This window comes from Heliangelus exortis, chromosome 3 (assembly GCF_036169615.1).
Source record: "Heliangelus exortis chromosome 3, bHelExo1.hap1, whole genome shotgun sequence".
NCBI classification, from domain to species: domain Eukaryota; kingdom Metazoa; phylum Chordata; class Aves; order Apodiformes; family Trochilidae; genus Heliangelus; species Heliangelus exortis.
The window spans coordinates 16,417,836-16,439,353 of NC_092424.1; the positions used below are offsets into that span (position 1 = coordinate 16,417,836).

Consider the following 21,518-nt stretch of genomic DNA (forward strand, 5'->3'; position numbering starts at 1 on the left):
TAATAACTCTCCAAGGCCTTGCCCATTCAGAGCCTTGGCTTTGAGATTCTCATCTCAAAGGTAGAAGGAATTTCCATTTTGTTTCACCAGTGCAAGATCAAGCTCCTTTTTTATAGACTATCAGGTCAGTTGATTTTGACTTACACATGGCAAACATACTAAGCCTTTAGTTGCCTGAAAAGTGAATCCACCTGTCAGATGGTTTTGGTAAAAAAACTAACTTTGCACTTCTTCTAACTTATTGTTAAGATTGACTGCTTATTTTTGTTGTGTTTTATAAAGTATATTAAAGAGCTGATGTTAGATTAAAAGTGTAGAATATTCTGGTATATTAAGTTGCTTTGCTAGCAAGTGTGGGAGGGAGATCCTATTGATCTGAAATATAGCACCTTTAGCAGCATTGATTCTGATGATAAGAAAACCCTGACAAGGATCCCTGTTGCATTTCTAAAAGACATTCTGAGATGACAGAATGGATCAACAGATTTTAACTCCTGCATAGGATATTATCTTATTCTAGACCCAAAGAAAATACTGCTGCCAACTGAGTCAGTGCCATATATTGCACCATATATTGCAGTTTCTCTCTAGTGGTGTCCCTTTGAAATAGTGACCCATCTTAATTAGATGTTAAAATCTGCTCATAATGAACTTAGTTGAGGCTAAGGCATTTTTCTTAGTGTTTATACATATAGTCATGGGAAAGATGTTGAATAGGGAAAGGTTATTATTAGGTAGATTTATAAATAGAGGACATTTTCCTGTGTGAAGGGTATTTAATTATTGCATAATGCAGAATACAATTTTGAGGCTGTTGCTTTTCCTATGGTATGTTAAACTGGTCAAAGTGTATCTGTGGCAGTCATTGCCTTCAAGAACTTTTTTCCTTTACAGCTGTTCATCAGAGCCCATGCCTGAGCTTCAAATTGTGCTGCAACCCTATTCTTACTCACCAAACTTTATTTTGTTTTTCAAATAACTTTGATGTGTTGCACCAGGCAGAACTTCAAAATTACTACAGTGATTTAAAGCTGCATATATTAAGATTCTATTTTTTTTTCTAGATGCCCACTCATTAATTTCATACTTGGCTATATTGTTCCATATTTATGAGGAAATTAATTGTGGAATTTTTATGTGACTGGTTTGTAGTAATATATGTTACCATGTTGGTATTTTGTTTTTTGCACCTTTCCGATTCATTGTTGATTTCTCTCTCTGCTTAATACTGAGCTGTATTTACACATAATTATGTTCCTGAAAGAAGCCTAAATGAAGAGTAGTCAAAAGAATGTAGTACTATCTGGAGTAGATTTTAACATAGAAATACCCTATCAAGTTGTAATCAGATACTTAGAACTTTATTGCCCTGCTTCCTAGTAAAGAATTATGTTTTACTTTTTTGTGTTATCAAGTAGACTGCAATATGCTTTGGTATTTCCTTTTCTCTTGGGCATTTCCCTTTTTAAAGTAAATATGCATTTTATGTGTGTATTTCATGAAGATTGCTTTTTTTACTGTGAAATACTGTTACAATACTCTAGTGATTATTTTAACTTTTACTTGATCTTTTGCTTTTGATTAATTTAAATTAAAAGATTCTACTTCACTGAAGGGAAGTTCACAGTCCATTCGCGTTAATATCTATAAGTAGGGTTTTTTTTAACATGCCTTGTGGTTTTGTCTGAAGATGAAGGAATGTGACTTTTCTGAACAAAGTTACTATGAAAAACTTTAAAAAAAAATAAGTACCTTCTGAGTAGCATGTGTGCTTGAAAGAATGAAGTATGGTCTTACAAGTCTCTTACTGCTATATTGGATAAGTCATGAGTTATTTACTTTTGCACAGATTTTAGGTAGTTTCATTACACTTTCTGGTAATAGATACATTTCTTCGCTACAAAGAATCTCAGTACTAGCAGCTTGTTACTCAAAATTTAACAGGCTGAAGTTCTGATGGGACAATGGCACTGCTGCTGTGAAACAGCACTTGAAATTCCAAACTCATTTTTTTGGTGCTGGTTCAAAAAAGCTGTCTGTTTCCCTGCATTAATTTCTGAATCTAAAAAAAAAACAAAGGCAAAATGTCTGTCTGATAAAGATCTAAGTGTAGTGCATACATTTGGTGATGGTTTTGTTAATATTCTCCACAGAGTTTGGCATTTTTTACACCAGTTTTAAGCAAGGTGCTTGAAGTTGTTCAGAAAAAAAAGTGTGTTTTGTCAGTCTTAAGTGCTGTAAGTAAAGAAACTATTTGAAAAAGTGAAGGTAGCATATAATTGCTCTAACTTAGGCTCTATTTTGACAGACTACATACTTTTTATTACTATTTGTTCAGTTTAAACAGTACATAGTGTGCCTTTGCTGGTATTTGTAGTCTGCAGCAATGAGTGACTTCCTTTTTTCTGACCTTGAAAAAACTAAATGTAATGTCTACCAGTTTTATGCTTATATAAAAATGAGGAGAAACTATTTGATACAAATGCTGTTTCTTTTCTGATTTGTTTAAAGAGAGCTTTGCGTGATGTAGTACTAACATATGTGCCAAATACAGTTGGAAAGATGTACCTTAGCAAGGTATTTAAAGGTATGTTTTGGCTGTGTGTACCTTGGTAACTGACTGAGCACTCCTTCAAAGCCAGGGCTTACATTAAAATATTGTAGGTCTCTGCCCAGGACTTTCTGCTATTGTAATAGATGTCAGTCTTATTTCTTTGCATTGTGCATTGCTGCAAGAGAAAAATTTCTTAAGACCTTATTTTTTTGTTGTTGTAAAGATAGCTAAAAAATCTAATAATTGTTATCTGGTCCAATTTATCCACCTTTTCCAAACCCTTGCAATCAAACAGATCCAGCATTTGTTTAATGCAAGCTGAACAGATCTCTAGCATACCATGGATCTTGGGTGCATACTACATTTCACAAGAAGCTGAGAATAACTGGATACTGATTTTTATTTTTTTGCTGAGTAGAGAAAAATGTGCTCCTGGAGAGCTGATCAGTAAATTCTTCCAGCCTTACATATGCAATTACACTTCATGTATGTTGGAATCCCTCGTATTATACCTAACATTAAATAGCTAATGCATACTTCTGATGAAGCTGAAGCAAAATGTAATTTTTTTTTTGTTTTAGCCTGTTTGTTGCAGTCATTGTCTGATGAGTTTAGAGGCTTCAAAAGCATAGGATATAACCAGAGGCTTGAGCTTGACAGACTGGTATGCAAATGTTGAAAATCTGATTCTTCCAATTTTATATTGTAGCCAACAGAAATCAATGGGAATACTTCTGTAAACTACGTCTGTGAGTCAGTGATAATAAAGGAAGCAAACCATTAATTTTTGGAAACAGAATCTGTACACTGTTTTTTAACTACACAATCGTTCTCTAACAGTCTGGGAAATCAAAAACTGTTGAGGCCATTTCATATACTGTATTGATTAGTATGTTAGTTTGCATAAAAATTTTCAGAGAAGTTTCATTATCATATGGGTTTCTTTGTTTGGCACTTAGATTGACATCTCTCTGTTGCTCCCCTTCTAAATGCTTTGGGTTCTCTTGACCCATCAGTCATGGTGTCCTTTCTTGTGACTGATAGAGAAATTAATTTTTCTGACTGTTCAGGTCACTCTGACCAGCACTGAATTTGTAGTGTAGGCTTCATGCCTCAAAGTCAGGGGGAAGCAGACCAACCACATCAATGCAGTGCTGAATCTGAGCTATTTTAATCTATTTCTTGGTACTCTTAGCTTAGGTGTTTACTTGGCACTGTGCAGCATAGATGGACCTTGAAGCAAATATTATCTAACTGGAAATGAGCAACTGAAAAGAAGACTTAGAGCTGTATGTAAAAGTGAACAGTTTCATTTGATCTTGAAATTGATATTTTTATTGAAGATACTGAATTCAGTCCTTGAGGTAAAGTTCCTAAACAATCTTTAGAAAAGTAAAGCTTGGGAAAAGGGAACATACTTATTTTGCCCTTCCTGAAAGAAAGGATTTGGTATATCTGAGGCAGAATTCTCTGATGTGCATGCCACAGGTTCTGTTATTTTTAATCTCTAGTATACAGCTGGAAGAATAAAGTTAGACCAGTAACAGTGAATATTTTCATTATTGCAAGATAAAAGAATCCTAATGTAATTAAGTTAATTAAAGGAAATTGAAGAATTTCATTATGGAGAATAGACCAAAAAAAGCCAAATATAAAATTGTCTAAAATTATATTTTCATAAAAATAAAAAAAGCCCCAGATTCCTACACATCACTGAAATCTGGTTTTTAAATGAAAAATGTGACATTACCTGTTGCTCTGGGTTAGATGGTCAGTTTTTTACTCCACGGAAAAACTTGAGTTATTCCTATTTGCAGTTATGGTTACCAGTGACCTTTCAAAGTGTCTCCCACTTTACATTATTTCTTTCTTTCTTTTTTTTTTTTTTTTATTTTTTTTATTTTTACCACTTCTTCTAGAATGTTGGTTTCCATCTCGTGAGTAAAAAGTTGGTTTGCAGTTTGTTCTGCACTTCAGCCATAGATTTTGTTATTTCTGGAGGGGAATAATACTATGTTTCATGTTCTTTGTTAAGAACTTTTCTGTAATGAGAAATTTTTTAGCTAATAAGATGGTTGATTATTTGTTTTGTTTTTTTTTTTTTTGTCTCTCAGGGTCCATTAAACCTTAAGTCATAAGCTTTAGCTTAAACCCTATAGGAGTTACACAATTTTAGGACAACTGCAAGCCCATTACAGGCAATGAAGACAGATTTCCTTGGCAATTTAGAGTCATATGTTTCATGTGATTTCTGTTATTTTAGTTTTAACCTGTTGCACACAGGCAAAATAAAGTTTTCCTAGGTGGATAAAGGAGGAGGAGAACTTGAGGCTTTAAGTGAGGTATTGAAAGTGGCATGAAGATGAGTAAGAGCAGTTGCAGTAGGTTGGAGACCCAAAGTTACAGGAACTTTGGATAAACTGAGCTCTCTTCACTGGGATCAAAAGGAACTGGTCATAAATAGTCTTTGTCCTTGCAGGAGATCCTACTTATTCTTCTGTGTCTGTGAGGCTGGTGAGGGATGAGCCAGGTCCAGCTGTGATGCTGGGAGAAAACAGTGAACTGGATTGTGAGGACAAGAACAAGTATTTGCAGGGAAGAGAGGACTTTTAAAAGAGGACTCTTTTTTTTTTAAAGAGGTATATGGAATTTCTCTCTTTAGGTGTAGTTAGATGAGACCATTGAGAGTGACTAATTTTATGCTTTGTGGTGTAGCCTTGTAAATAGTATTGTGAACTATGAGAATGAAGGTGAGAACAAGAGGTCTTGAACCAGACTTCCTGGAGTAATGTAACATGCAGCTGTGTGGAGCTTGTCTTCTGCAGCTGTGGTTCCACAGGGTGATCTGTTGTGATTTTGTATATAATTAGGTTTTTCCTATGTTTGTAGTCTGTTGCATATCTTTAATGTTGTGATTAATATAAACTAATGCTAGAAATAGGAGAACTACTGGTATTTTTCTTTGGGTGTCATCTTTTCTTTCATCTAGGCTTTCTGCTGTGTCTCCAGTTCAGTAGTATTATCTATGAATGCACACAATTTTGAATGTGTCACTGAAAACTATGGAGTTATGTTCAGAGTTATTCTAAGAACCCGATTTATAGCCATTGTATTAGTATAAATTTATTCTGAGTTTATAAGATTCAGAATACAATAAAGATCCATGACAGAAAGCTCTGAGAAGCTGCAATTAGAAGAAAACTTAAAGAGAAAATGTGAAAAGACATAGTATCACTGAATCTGTCCTAATACTAGGATTTAATATTAATATTAATATTATTTATTTAATACTATTTTACTATTTAGTTGGTTAAAGGGGGAATATGTATGAACTTGGACTACGCTTCTAGTCCTTATGTGGGTTTTTTTTCTGATAGGAATTCATTGCGTTTTCCAATAAGCTGACCAGTTCTGTGATCAAATTTAAAAAAAAAATTACTTAGAAAATAAGTTTAAGAGTCTTTATGACTACTGCAGGCAATATTGGGAGCAATACTAAATGACAATGTTGATAATAACTTAGCTTTGTGAGTATGAGCTTCTGCATGGGTTTGCTCTTTCTGTGAACACCTGAAAGTACCTGAAACATCAGGTGATAGACTGTAATTTCACACTTGGCAAAGAATTACTCTCTTTTGGGGTAATCTATAAGCAGGAATGTTCCCTGTCTGGTTTGTTGTTGGTTTTTTTTCAGAAATTGAATTCACAGTAGCACATGAGAGTTTATTAGGTTTTAACTCGTTACAAAGTAATACATAATCAAATGATAGTTGTGAAAATAGGAAACAGGAGATTAAGTAAATCCAGAGGATACATCTAATACTCTGTCATACTCATCTCTAAAACTTTGCTCTTAATTTCCAAGGATTTAGGGTACAGCAACAGTGTGATAAAATAGTGCCATTTCCTTTCTTGAATGTGTGACAGAAATGTAGTTTATGGTACTGTAAATCCAGTAGTTTATTTATCGAAACTGAAGTGTTCATTACGAGTGTTACTCCATTGCAGTTTCCTTGTTTCTCTTAATTTTTCAATCACTCCTTCATTAAAATTTCCATTTTCTTTTTCTATTTTATTATTTCATGGAGTATTTGTAGCACGTGTAGTTTTCAAAGGGAATTCCAGGCAATTACTGTGTATGTGTAAGATATCTTGCTTTGGGTTTAATTATAGAAGATGTTTTCTAAAGCAAGTTTGGAAAGCAAGTTTTGTTGAAAACTTCCTTTGTCAGTTGTTAATGATTTGCCTTATTCATATCATAATTGGCTCCTTGAGACAGATAGTAAAGGGTTCACATCCTGAACTGTGAGGATTTCATGAATGGAAACATTTGAGATAGTCTGTTCTTCAGAGCTATTTTTCAAGGATGCTTGCAAGGATATTACATGTGGTGCTGGTTATCAGCTCGGTCTTCATATTATTTCTGGTGGTTGCCCTTTCCAGCCCATCCTACTCTTGTGACTGGAGAAGAGCTGTTCTTAAGTCAGACTTCCTAGGCTAACTGAACAGTGAGATTGTGATTAAAAAAAAAATCAAATCCTAATTGTGGGCCTTGTGTGTGTTTTCACTTGATGCAGAAGTTCTCTGAGATGACTGCAAAGCAAACATACATTTATTTCCTTCGTTTCCCTCGTAGGGGCTGGGTTGAATGTCTGCCCCCAGCAGAGGTAGCTGTAGTTTGGGAGATTGTAGAATTTCAGGATATTGCACACCTGCCACAAGACCAGGGCAGATGTGAGGGAGAATTCCCATTCTAGAAGTGAGTCCAGAGTTTTCTCCACCTGGAACACCTGCTTTGGCAAACTCTCACTCACATTAAGTAAACCTATATTTTTTGTTAATGTACAGCTTCCATATTTGTTTTACTAATTGACATAGTCATTAAATACTTTTGTAGACAGTTTCTATAGAAAGCAGGCTGCTGACAATTGAGTTAACTTAAAATAGTTATTGGAACTGTACTTTTTGAAAAGTGCAAATCTGCCTATGGGTGGGAGGGAAGTGAGGGGCTGTTTTCCTAGGCTGTGTGTTCTGCCTAGCATCCCACTCCTTTCTAAAAGTTCCAGTAAGCACGATGAACTTCATACAAGAAAACATAAATATGTATGTAAAGGAAAAGCAGCACTTAGAGTAGGTAAAGGTTTTGTTGGGAATGTAACTGACATATCTGGAGACACCTTGGAATTTCCCTGTTGGTAGCTATGGATTGCAATCCTCTTGCAGTTCTGGACTATCACACATATTAACAGGATTCAAACCCAACATTGTCATATATTTTAATATCAAAAGTAGTTTTTGTACACAGTTTAATTTTATTCTAAGTTTGAAGAAACCAGCAAGGGTACAAAGGAGTTTTATGGAAAGAGCAGGTTTACCTACTGGAAAGTTATTTTGAATAATTATGAATTGGTATTTGTCTTTTAATATTTTAATGTGAACATGTATTTGGTAGGGAACACTCTAAATGCAACTGGATTTATATTTCCCCAAAGCAGCGGTGTGTGTGTGTTTGTCTTTAAAGTGCAAGTCCCTCTTTCTCATATGTGTAACATGTATGTCTGTAAAAAGAATGGGAACTGAAGATGAAAATTGCTTGACTAGAGTATCTCTCCCATTTCTAATTTTGCCTGATTGACAGGATTTTGGTTGGATCTCTTGATTTTCAGCAGCAGCTGCTCAGTACTCTTCTTACGTATTTGCAGACCTCTCAGAGACTGTAAAACTTTTATCCCTGGATACTGTTACAGGGAGCTGCAGTATGATACAGGTCTGTACCATCACTTTCAGCTCTCTAAAATGAGATTTTTACCTTTTTTCTGTTTTCTGGTTCTTGTGAAAACCCTGTCACCTGCTGGCCTTTCTTCTATTCTCCTCCCCCCTCCATACACTTTAATTATTCTTAATGCCTCTGTAGAGGACTTACCCATCTGTTGTGAATTCTGCAATTAATTCTTAATTAAATGGGATGAAATATTGTGTCTTCAAGGAACACTGGAGCAGATTTCCATCCACAAAAATGGGAGGAAAGAAGAATCTAAAGGCATCAACAAAGGCTGTTCTACTTGAGTTTAACATTAAGGTGTTTTTCTAAGCAAATGTCACCATAAGATTTTTGGGAGGAATATTGAGTTTGCTGCCTCTTGCTTATAACAAGGAGTTTACCTTTCTTTGCCTCTGAAATGTATTTTACTCTTCTTGACAAAACCATAAGCCTCTAAACCCCTGACTGAATGATGTCTTGTCGTTGCTAAAATACTTAATATTCTAAAAGGAAATTGACCCCTCTTTTCTCAAACAGGATGAGATATATAGGAACAATTAGAAACATATAATAGGTACATCAGAGCTGAGAAGGGTTGGGAAAGCAGCCATTGGTCAGAACTTCCTTTGTGGTATTTCTAATGCTGTGTGAAGCCTTCTTGGCTTTTACATCAACAGCCTGCTGAACAAAAAAGTTTTCTATTATCCAAAAAGTACTGATCCTTAAGAGCAGCAAGTGTGTCAGCCTAAGCATTGGAAGATTAAAGAAGTTTTTCGTTGCTGGCTATTTGGGTTAGGTAGTCTCAATATTCAATTCCTGAAATTATAGTGGCTAAAATTCCTAGTCTAATTTTGTTCTACTCTTGTACAGTAAAATTTACTGTTGGTTTTTATTCAGATATTAAAAGGGATAAAATTTATATATCGTCTGAAGAAGAATGATTCAACACATTACATACTTTCTTTAATAAAAATATTTGTTAGTCATAAATACATGAATGTCAGGGCATACACCCTTACCACCAAGTAAAAAAGAAGAAATAAAAAGACAATTGTATGTTTTTCAGTAGAACTATTGTACTTCTGACATCTCTGGATGTTTGCTATGGTTTTATATTGTTCTAAGCAGTAGGTATAGTAGTGGTATATAGAAGGTAGGTAGGAGTGGTATATAAAATGAGCCTCAGACTGGAATTTTGGGATATAAAGAGGTGGGTTTGGTGGGGGTGTTTGTCACTTAGTTTGTTTTTTCCACAATTGTTTGGCAAGAATAACCACTTATCTCCAAACTTTAAAGATTTGGGTGGTAAATACTTGGGTTCTTTTTTTGTTGTGATTTCTTCAGCTGGTACAGAGTTATTTTGCATAAAATCTTACCAGAGCCCAAATAATTTAAGTATTCTCAAGAGAAGTTTTAAAAGATGGTTTTAAAAGACTAATTGATTGGAAGACTATGTTGAAATCACAGTTCTCTTATCCAAATGACTTAAATCCTGAAAAATATCAGATTGACTTAGGAGTGTGAATAAATGTAGCTTAAACAAAACAGGAGAGTAATTTCAACAGAATAATTCATTGTAAGTACATTGGTATAAGAGAAAACTTCAATGTTAAGCTCAACTAGAACTGCCTTTCTAGTGGCTTTGAAAATACTCTCAGAAGAAGGATTAATTTTATAGAAAAAGGCCTTTTATTTTTTTCCTATTGGAAAATCTTTCCTGTTTGCTTTTGTGGCTGGTAAAGAGTTCTGCACACTTCTCACTAAGCATCTGGTGCTGACAGCGACTTTTTTTTTTAAATAAGAACTTAGTTTGTGTGTTCTATTTACTGTAAAAGAAAACCTTTCCCAAAAGGTCACAGAAAATTCCATCTGCAAGATGCATCAAACAGTCAATGAAGAAATGTTCTGCTTGTCTTCTACTTGGAATGCATATTTTATAAGCATGTAATGTATCTCACCTCAAGTTTAATCTGCGATATTTGCTCAAGGAGTTTAGCTAAAATCTACTGAGAAAGTGTTTTAATTTAGCTCTGGTTTCTTGCATACTTGATTCCAGATTCCAGATGTAGGGCTCAGCATAGCTCCTTGGAATAGGGCAGCGTGATTTTAAGTGACACATTCCAGGATGTTCCTTTTTTGTGGAAACTTGTCAAGTTGATGATTCTTTGATATTTTAATAGTGAATACATTGTGGGAGATTTAGTAGTATAGCATTAATCATGAAGACTGATTCATAGCACTGCTCTGACCATCAGAGTATTAATTCTTGCTTCCATGGCTTCCCTATGTGAATTATTGACTATTTAGATGAAGATATGCAAAACGGTGTAATATTTTTCCACTAATAAAGAGGAAAATAGAACATCATTAATTGGAACCAGTTGCTGAAATTAATTTTCAACACCTACTGTTTTGTCTTGTCAGTTACCTGCAAAGATAAGACAACAAGTAATCTTTACAAGATGTTGTGGTTAACAAGTTGTTAATTTTCACTGTGACATCTGTGTGGGCCACATGAATTAAAAGCATCAGGAACTGTAACATCTTACATTTAGGGGAGGACAGAGGCCAAGCATCTGGCTTGGGCATGTTTGTAATTGTGAGAGGTTCTGCGTGTTAAAGAATTCAAGCAGGAGGTATCTGTAGCCAGAACATTTTCTGTTGCTTTCTGTTGAAATAAGGTCACAGATAGACTGCTAGATGTACTGAAGTTTTGGTTTGCCTTAGGAACTTCGTAACTGTGGCCTTTTAAGTGAAAGTATTTTTGCTTGGTTGCTCAGCATATTTCAGTGATTGAGGTCTCTTGCACAGCCTAGCCAGAGTGAAAAAAAAATTGTGAATATACTGTCACTTTCTATCACTTCTAGACCAGTAAAATTGAAAACATCTCTAGGTATGTGTAATAATCTAGGTAAATTCCTTAGTATTGCTTTTAGGAACATTTACCATTAAATCAGGCTTTTATTTTCATGTTAAAGTATATTATACTTTCTTTAAGTATTTCTAAATGGCCAGTTGCACTAAAAGAGAAGATTGTATAAAGATTGTAGGGTATTTGCGGGATCACAAATTTTTGTGCCTTTTGAAAAACTATCAAGAATTTTATTCTTATGGTATTTGAGAAATATGCCTGTGACTGTGAGCTGTGATACTTTAAAAGCAACTTCCATTAACTATTAACTGATGTTACAGAGATATTTTAGAACCTGCACAGGTGGGGTATTTTTTGTGTTGCTTTTTTGTATGCTTTCTAGAATTGGCTTCATATGTGACGTAAGCCTTAGAAATTGCTTCAAAGTAGATAATAATGCTCTCATACCTATAGCTTTTAAATTAATCCATTTAAATTAAGCTGTGAAAACACCTCAACAATGGGCATTCCTGTTGTGCTGTTCTCACCGACTGAAAAAAGCACATCTTTGAAAAAATTACATTTTCTTGTTTCAGATGCACTGCACCTCCAATCTTTCATATTCTCAAACAAAAAACAATTTTACTGGAAATACGGGTGGTGATACTTACTGCTTTTGCTAAGTCCTACCTAGATGTAATTCAAGAAGAAGTATTACAGACTGTTAAATCAGAATGTTTTTCAGCTCCGGTCCTGTCATCCAGCACAGCACCTGCTTTCACTGTCATGTTGGCATCATCAACAGCTTTAATAAACATTATCTCACTTCCATCATTAGTCTTCCAATGAAAGGCAAGGTAACGTTGTACCAGAAGAAAACCCATTCAGTGCCTTCTTTCTGGATATGAAGCAAGATGTGAATGAATCTTTGCTGAAACTTGCTTTCCAGTCAGCTCTGCACACATCTGACAGTAGCTGTATCTACATTATATTTCTGTAGATTGTCTTGCATGGTGCTCTCAGAAGACATTGCAAAATGCTTTTTAAAATGAAGATAGGAGACATTGCTTCCCTTTCATTTGCAAGGACAGCTATCTAATTTCTGTAATGATGCTGAGAAAACAGGGTGTTTTGTGGTTTTTTTTAATTAATGTAGGCTGTTAATTGTATCTGTGCTAGGTTGTAGGTACACACAAGTGGTTTGCGTGGTATTTTTGAAGAAACTTAAAGTTAATTATCTCTAGTTCTGTGGCTGATTATTTTTGATGAAGCTATGGGTACAAATTTGTTGAACTAGTACATGTAGCCCACTGAATAAAAACGCTCTGAAGCTGGGGCCATGTTGGTTCCTTGTATTTCAGAGTGTAAAGAGAAAAGATACAGAACCAACATCTGAGAGAAATTGCTCTCAGAAGCATTTTGAGTGTTAGTGAGAATTAAGAACACCTTGTTTGTCATGATGCCTCTTTCATGGTAAGGCAGATAGAGCTGCAGGAGTTACTCGATGCAGTGTTCCAGATAAACAAATATAATAAAGATAAGATGAAGATAACAAATGCTCACAGATGGTAAACTTAACATGCTTAATGGCCATAGCCTCCAATGCTTGGTTCTGGAACTTTTTCACCTAGATGCTTACTGTGATCCTTTTCTACAAGGGAAAAATTAAAAGTTAAAATAGGTAAGAATGACTGAATGTTGATGTCTTAAAACTAAAATTCATTCCAGGTATCTTCATGGGAGACATACGAAGCATGTAACCCTGTTACATAGGCAAAGAGTTGTCACCTGCAAAATTGAAAAAAATTGCAGAGAATTTGATGGCTTTGGTTAATTGATACAATTGTAATAACATTCAAAACCCATGTCATTTTGTATGTGTAGTTTCTGTGTTAAAATGAGAGCAAAGATAGCCAGATCCTAAAATTTCTCATACTGTTGTGAGAACTGCTGATCAAAAGAGAAAGATGCAGGAGGCACCTTCTCATCTTTTCTTCCTTCCCAGATTTATAAGGATGAGTATTTCTGGTATTCACATCATCTTCACAATGTCAGTCATTTGTACTCTGTATTAAAATGTTAAATATCTGCTGTGATCTGTAAGAGCTGAGCACATTCTTCTCTTATCTTCATTTGTAGATGTACGTCCTTGACCCCTGGACCTAGCTGTGATCGGTTTAAGCTACATATCCCTTATGCTGGAGAAACACTCAAATGTAAGTGAAAAATTATTGCTATTATGTCTTGGCCTTTCTTTCAGTAGCAGTGTTCTAGATCACATTAAATAGTTTTCCAGTGTACCTAACTACTTTTTGTCTTGAGATACTTGTGTTTGTTGTTCTTTCTTAAAGCTTCAGCTCAAAGAACACACAATTGAAACAAAATCTAATTTTTAAGATGAGTTTACAACCTTCTTTGATATTACAAATTTGAAAACAAGTGGAGACAAAAGCCACAAATGATCCCAATATTTCTAACAAAATGTTATTACGAAGATGATATAATGATAATTTGTAGATTGACTTATGATTTTATATGCTTTGTGTCTTTCTTTTAGGAAGAATTATTTTGTGAAAACTCTTTGTTATGTTACAATAGAGTAAGTCAGTCTGTAATTTTATTAGCTATCTCTGAACAGTAACTGGTATAATTGACCAAAACACAGAATTGTGACTGTTTTTCTGGCTTAGAGGCATGGTTAAATCCTTCTTCCCTTTGGAGAATCTGTAGTTACCTGTCTCATTTGCCCACTCTTCATGTTGCTTTTGTATGTTTTTATAAGGCAAAAAATACTTTTCTCAACACCTGAATTGCTTATAAACTGGGTATGCAAAATGGCAAAATTGTGTTGTTTTCTACATCTTTATTGAAATATGAGAGAGGATGAAGAATCTCAGATTAAGTAAAATTGAAAACTTGGTAGCTCTAGATTTAGGGCAGCACTGATGAAAACACATCTGGAGTACTGTGTCCTGTTCTGGTCTCCCTTGTACCAGAAAGACATGGATATATTGGAATGAAACCCACATAAGACCACAAAGATGATTGAGGGACTGGAGCACCATTTGTACCTGGAGAGGACAGGGGAGCTCTCTCTTTTTGAGAAGTGAAGTCTTGGGGCAAATCTTATCAGTGTGTCTAAAATACTTGATGGGGGTAGTGAAGATGGAGCCAGACTCTTCTCCGTGCTGGTCACTGAAATGGTCACAAACAGAAATACAGAAAATTCTATTTAATTATAGTAGAAGAACTTTTTTGCAAGGGTGTTCCAAACAGTGGAACTGGTTACACTCAAGAGTTTGTGTAGCTTGTATATGTCTATTCTTGGACATACTCAAAACCCAACTGGATACACTGTGCCCTTCCTGACCTTCCTCTGTGTGGAGGGGTTTGACAGGGCAGTCTCCAGAAGTGCTGTACAACCACAGCTGTCTTGTGAGGCTGGGAAAATGAACCATTTGGAGAATAAAGTGCCTGGTGTGGACAGAAATGTTAAACATTTAATACACTTTACTGCTTTGATAATATCCATTTACACTGAATCATACAAATGCTATAGCTCTCTAAGACATTTTAAGTATCAAGAATGTATTCTTTCATTCAGTAGGTAGTACACTGGAAGCCCATGTCCTTTGTGAACAGAAATCAACACATTTAAACTTTCTCTTATCAGAAGTACTTTAAAGCTTCCATTTGGCACTTACAAGGAAAGTTGTCTTCACCAGAAATTGGTCAGGAAGTTTGCATGTGTGTTTGAGAGAGGAGCTAGGTTCATGTATCGGTCTACTATGTTTATTTTATCTGTTCTCAAATTACAAAATCACATCTCAAGAGGCTTACTAATTGTTCTTTTCCAAAAGAAAAATGGAATATAAAGTCCTAGCTAGGAATTATAGGAAAAAAATCTGACTATGCAGTTATTCAGAATTTTCATTAAGTAGCAGCTGTATTATATGAAGCCAGTTATACTACCACATATAATTATTATCCTTATTTAATTTTTTTTAAAATGTGATACTGTGTATCAGACTCAACCTGTTGAGTCTCATGTGTCCTGCAATCTGTAGCAGATTCTACATAAGATTTGTTTGATGACAATGATCAAGGTGCAGTAAAAATAAGCTTCACTGCATGACATAGCTTTAGAGGATGGTATCATATTTTCTATGGGACTATAGTAATTCTCATTTATCACCATAGAGGACCATGTTAATACATTATGAAAGCTCTAAATCTTCACTTTTATTTAGTAGAGGCTAGTATTTTTCCTGATTCTTAAAGGAAAATTAGTAGACTAGAATGCCTACACGCAAGGACATAGGCATGCAAACTATACTAATATAGTAAAGGACTGTGGTCCAGTTAAAGTACCTAGAAATATGATTATGGACTATGTATGAAATTTCAATATTGATAAATTGGCTTTTTTTTTCTCTCCCCTGCTTCTTGTATTTTGAATATCACATGAACAATGAGACAAAATAGCTGTAATGCTAATGTTCCTCTCCCCATTTGCAAAAGCCCAAGCACACATTTTATCCATGCTGTATATTTTAACATGACCAACTGAAAATGACGTAAACAAGTGTATCTTTTCTAGAGGTACCTCATAACAGCAGTGAATTCAAGTAACAATAATCCTCAACATTTCATCATTATGTGTTTGGAAATGCTGTGCATCGTTCTGTCTTGCAGCATATGGAATACTGACACAAGCAGATTAAAAAAGCTGTAATAATTTTGTTTTTAGATCTGTAATGATGGCAGGGGAAGATGGCCACAGTGTGAAACCAGAGATCTGTAGATACCTTCTTGTAGGCTGTTGCTTGATATGTTATCTTTCAAAGGCAGAATATTTCTGCAAAGGAAAGTTACGAAATCTGGTAGAATAAAAAGATTGGCTGAAAATGTTCAGGATCTCCAGTGTATGGCTTTAATTATGTGGTGCCCAATACACACTGAAGTGTGTATTTCCTTTGTGGTTTGTGTTACATCCTCTTTGCAACAGATCAGATCTTTGCATATCATCAATCATAACCGCTGCCACTGCAGAAATACCCAACTATGAATGCTCGTGTGTTGAAAACTCTTGGCATGCTACTTTAGAGAGGTATCACTGCATAGTCACAGTCCTGTTTTCCAAAATACCAGGGAGTTCACTGTTTTTTGAAAAGGGGAAAGTGTACATGCAGGTAATGCAGTAGCTGATTATATATCTGTAGTATAAAATAATTGTTTTGTCAGCTTTGATAAGGTTAAGCATGACTTTTGGTGATTTTAATACATTTTCTTCAGATGCAGGTAGGTATTCAGTAGGCTTTTTTCAGATATCATGTTTGGCTTACTGTTGTATGCATTCTGAGCTTCTGGGAAGTGATTCTGAACTACTGAGCTAACTGAAGTTACTCAGCTCCAGCTGTAGACCTTGGGAATATCCACAGTTTTATACTGGAGAAAATATTATGTCTGTGTTGGAGCTTAATTAGTTTGTCATACTAATTATCTTCCTTCACACTTAAGGATTTTTTAGGAGTGATTTCAGAGACACACTTTTACTTTGTTTTCTTATATAAGAAATCCATAAATTTTGTGATTTCATGGCCAGAATGACTGGAAAACCTGAACCTACTCTTGCTTGACTGTCAGTTAAAATCTGAGACAGCTGTATTGTTTTTATTAGTTCATCCATCACTCAAGGCTGCTACATTAAACTCATTACTTTTCTTTATATTTGAATTTTTCAAAGCTTTTAATAGGAGTTTTAACTCCAAGAAGACTGTAGTATCCTGTGAGAGGCTGAATCTGTTTTCTAAGAACAAAACTTATTTTAAGCATTCTGGTATGCAGTTGTCCTTTGTTGCTAACTGGAAACCATATCTGCTGAGTAAAGTTTGTTGCCCTTCCTGGGAGAAGTATTTATAAATTTTGAGGGGAAGTGTTTTGAATTTTTTGCAGGCATATTGGTCTTCCTTGCTAAAACATCAAAGCAGATGTCATAGTAGAAATCATCAGGATAAGCAGTTATAATCTGTAATAGTCTTTATTAAATAATATAATTAAAATATACCGTTAAGAATCAGATCCTTGGTCATTTCAGTTTTGTTTCAGCAAGCCCTGGAATCTTTTGGTTTTGGTTTTCCATTTCACTCAAGTTTTCACTGCTTCTTGTTACTACAAAAGCCTGACTTTTTTTTTTTTCTGCTTGTGCTCTTCACATTTTCTTTTTTGGGCACTGATGCCTCCCTCCCTTCCCTGTCCTTGAGTGCTGTCAGCTGGAATTTCATGGTGATTAAACAATGTGTTGCCCTTGCGATGCTACTGTTCTCTGTGGCCTCTTGAACTCTAGTATTTTCATCTTCTGTTTGATTTTCACTATTTTTATGTGAGTGGATTACAGCTCTGGGTTCTACTGCCACCACTTTGGTTTCCTTGATCCCAAAGAACATTCCTTTTGTCTCGTTTGAAGCTTAGTTTTTCTTTTTTTACTGTGGATTTCTGTTTCTTACTTTCTTACTCATTTTATTTATAGGCTTTAGAGGGGGGAAATCACAGTTTTGCTGCCTTACTAATTTAAGAATATTGCCCATAAATATATTGTACAGAATTTCATCTGCTTTTCTTCCTGTGATGGAATTCTTCTAGTAAGTTCATCTTGTATTCCTATGGCCTTCTATTTTAAGAAAGTGATTAGAAACAAAATCATAAATTTGGAGAAGAGTCTGACCTCCTTGTTGACCATTTTTGGTTTGCAAATTTATTTGCCAAGCACTTGTTTACATGTTATTTTAAGTTTTAAGTCTCTCATTACGAGGTTGCTGCAATACACGTGTCAGTCTCCTGTGTGACATAAAGTTATTTTGTACCAGATGTGGTTTTGTTCAGGGAAAGACTTTTTGGTTGCTGTAATTCATATTATACTTAGGTGATACCATTGCTTTTATGGTGTCTTTTTTGGCCAGGTCATGCAAAGTACCAAAGATTTTTCCAGGCAGTATGTTTTCTGAAGTGTGCTGTCTTGCTTTATGTTGCAAGTGTAATAAATCTTCTTCCTTTGGTAACCTGTTCATTATCTAATTATCAATGTGCCTAGTGGGGAAAAGAGCATAATCTCTTCATTAGATTTTAATTTTTTCATAGAATCAAAGTTTACAGCAGTATTTTTTCCTTTTAAGTATTCACTTTCCTCTCACTCATGTTGTTTGGATTTTTTTGCCATTTTCCTTGTGTTCTGGTCTTTGGTTGAGGAAATAAATGACAAGTTTTTGCAGGTGTAAGTCTTAATGACTATAATTCTGCATCAAGAGAACTGGCCTTACAAGTGTCTATGTACAAGTGTGAACTTCAGTAGGTTTAAAAGATTTTAGGTTAGACCCTCACACTGGTATTACCATGATCCCTTCTTACCTTTTTCTTCCTTGTTTGCGTGTTTGGGCTGCAACAGGTGATGGTTTACAGTCCATTTCCTTCACTTTCTCCTTTCCTTTTCTCACCTACCCAATGTCTCTGTTACAGCTTCTCCAGCATTGCCTATCTTTAATTTCTTAGTATCTTATCTTCTTGTGTATTACATCTTACTCTCATTTTCTCCTCTTCGATTTAGTACTAAAATTTCTGATAAAGAAGTGCATGTAACTAGGACTGGATTGTCCCACTGCCTTTTTGGCAGCTTGGGATCCAGCTCCATTATTTTTACTCCATCTTTGCAGATTTGTCCACAATGCAATGTCATTTACAACGTAATGTAATTTCTCTTTTTGTATGCAGTTTTACACCTTGTTAATTTTTTCCCCCTACAGTGGCTTTTGTCAGTTGAAGTTAAAAAAAAAACCACACCTGAAACCCTTTGCCTGAGAACCAAATCACCATCATGCAAATCCCTCCTTCCTTTATCTTTTTTCTTTTTTTTTTTTTTTTCTTTTCATTGGAAGTGTTACTTGATTCACTTGCTTAACTACAGATGTCTAACTGAGGTTCCCTAGGGTATCTTGCTTGGCCTTCCCTGCTGCTGACCCAAAGGGCACTAATCTCTCTGAAAAACAGTGTCATAGGTGCCATAAATGTGCCCTGAGGCATCTCAAATGACACTACACAACTTGGTTAAACAGCTGAACCAAGATCCTGGAGATTGGGTTTCCTCTGTGGCTTTGCACATAGCGGAGTAGTTAGGATTTCTTCTGGATTGTCACAGAGGTACAGAGAAAGGTTGGTTGTTTTTTTAATACAATCATATAACTTTTTTGCAAATTGTCTTTCTAGTGTGAGGTATCTTTGAGTCTTTATTAGTGACTTTTCTGTCTGCCTTTTTCTGGTACAGTGATACTTATGGGAAGTCAGAAATGAAATTCAAAAGCATCCTGGCTTCTTGCTGCTAGATGTTGTCTCTAAGCTTCAGGAATATTTCTGACTTCCACTAAGCAGCATGTAAAAAGTTGAAGCTATACTTGGTTTACTCTAATAGCATTATTTTTTATGGTCAGGTGAGCAAAGGTACCACAGTATTCCCAGGCACCACTTGAGGGTAGCTCTCCTCCCTTGTGGGCAAAAGTCCTGCTTCAACAGATGGTTTTAAGAGTTGCTTCTGAAGTTTAATTATTCTTCTCTACTTGATAGAAGCATAATAGCCTGGCAGCAGGAACACCACAGCAAAACCACAAATTACTCCTGTATCTTCTTCTACTAGTAGTTTTGTATTTACCAAAATTGTATTGTCATTTCAGAAACTTTATCTTTCTTGCCAAGCAATTAATAAAAGGCTCTGTATTTGACTTAAAGCCTGTAGAGCAAAAACTTTAGGGTGAAATCCAGTGACAAATCAGCAGTTCTGCATTTAATTAATTTTTTTTTCATGCTGCTGATTATGCTGACTTAGTATCTTTGCTGCAAATCATAGTGAATAACTGATTCTCTTTGAACCTGCAAAGACAATTAAGAATGGCTGTTTTAGTTAAGAATTTGTTTATAGAAGGGATCAGTCAGTGCTTTTTGTCTACAATTTGTGTGTCTACTGGAAAAGATAGGTTAGCATTCTGAACAGATAACTAATGTAATTCTACTTACTATCTTTTCACTGTTCAACAAGAACAGATGCTTTGTTTTCTCCAAAACTGATTGTGCATATAGGATTGGCCACTTGCAGCAACACTGTTCTCTAATATCTATCTGTGAGAGCATTTCATGACAAAGTTGCATCTGGATTTTTTCTTTGTGTCTTAAAAGCCAAATAGGTTGATTTCCTTCATATGCTGAATTCCATTCAGATTGGTTTATTCCAAGTGGACATGCATGTTTATTCTAAATACTCAGTGCTGACTTAGAAGTTTTTGGCATCAGAAAAAGCTGAAGTATATAAATATCTTTTCAAAAGTACAGTTTAAGAAGTTAACTGAAATGTTGATTCCTAATTTTGCCACCTGTAGGTAATTGGGACATCTATGCTGTGGGCACTCAGTACCTCTTTCAGTAATACCAAATGTACAGTATGGTATAAAAATAAATAAAGCAAATACCCGAAAAATTAAATTATCAGGAGAGGAAAACTGCAATAGTATAGGCCAATGGAAAGCAATTAAAGATTTAAGAAATTTCTCAGTTTCAGAGTTAAATCTATTTTGCTCGCAGTCAGTCATTACCACTTAGTTAGACTTGCTTATGCATTTTGATAGATAAGAAAAAATAGTGTGTATGTGTTGAAAGAAATTATGGATTTAGGTATTAATATGTCCATCTTTTTGTCTGTTAGGAGCATATTAAATTTTCCTTTGAAATCCTGTCAAGCAAAATATTTCAAAATTTAGTGCCATTTGCCCAAGGAGAGAAAAGGAAGAGCAAGTAATACTTTTGGATAATGAAAAGCAAAAGATGTGTAATACATTCTTTTACTTCTAAATTTATCATTGACTCCATGGCTTTAATGTTATTGAAGCAATTTTACAAGTATTTAATTGGCAATGTAATTCCACTGAAGTATTGGCTGGTATATCTGCTGAATTATGGTCTACAGAGATAAATGTGGTCTGAGTGTGAAGGTTTTGCTTGCATGGTTCTTACACAGGAATGGTCATGGTCAGTAGTGCTGTTGAACACCACAAGGTTTCCCTTCCATCAAGAGACTAAGGACAAACATGGTTGAAATATAGGAAAAACTACATACTTGAGTGTTAGAGGTACAAAGAATAAAAAGTGTTTATTTCATTTAGGCAAGAAGCAGAGAGATAATAAGACTACATTGATGAGTGTGTGTGTGTGTGTGTGTGGTTTTGCTTTCAAAATCAAAATGGTAACCATGTTCAAAATTTTGTCTTTACCCTAGCACAAGTATATTTGAACAGACTGATGTTATTTAAGTATGAAAT

General features: G+C 35.1%; 1 protein-coding gene across 3 annotated transcripts in view; it reads left to right on the top strand.

Moving 5' to 3' along the window:
• The window catches only part of BABAM2 (BRISC and BRCA1 A complex member 2), a 162,526-nt gene that overhangs the window by 7,263 nt on the left and 133,745 nt on the right, over nt 1–21,518 (top strand). For all 3 annotated transcript variants that reach the window (XM_071739394.1, XM_071739393.1, XM_071739395.1), the window contains exon 3: nt 13,306–13,382. In XM_071739394.1, coding sequence (XP_071595495.1) covers nt 13,306–13,382 — 77 coding nt within the window. The remainder of the gene's footprint in view (nt 1–13,305; nt 13,383–21,518) is intronic.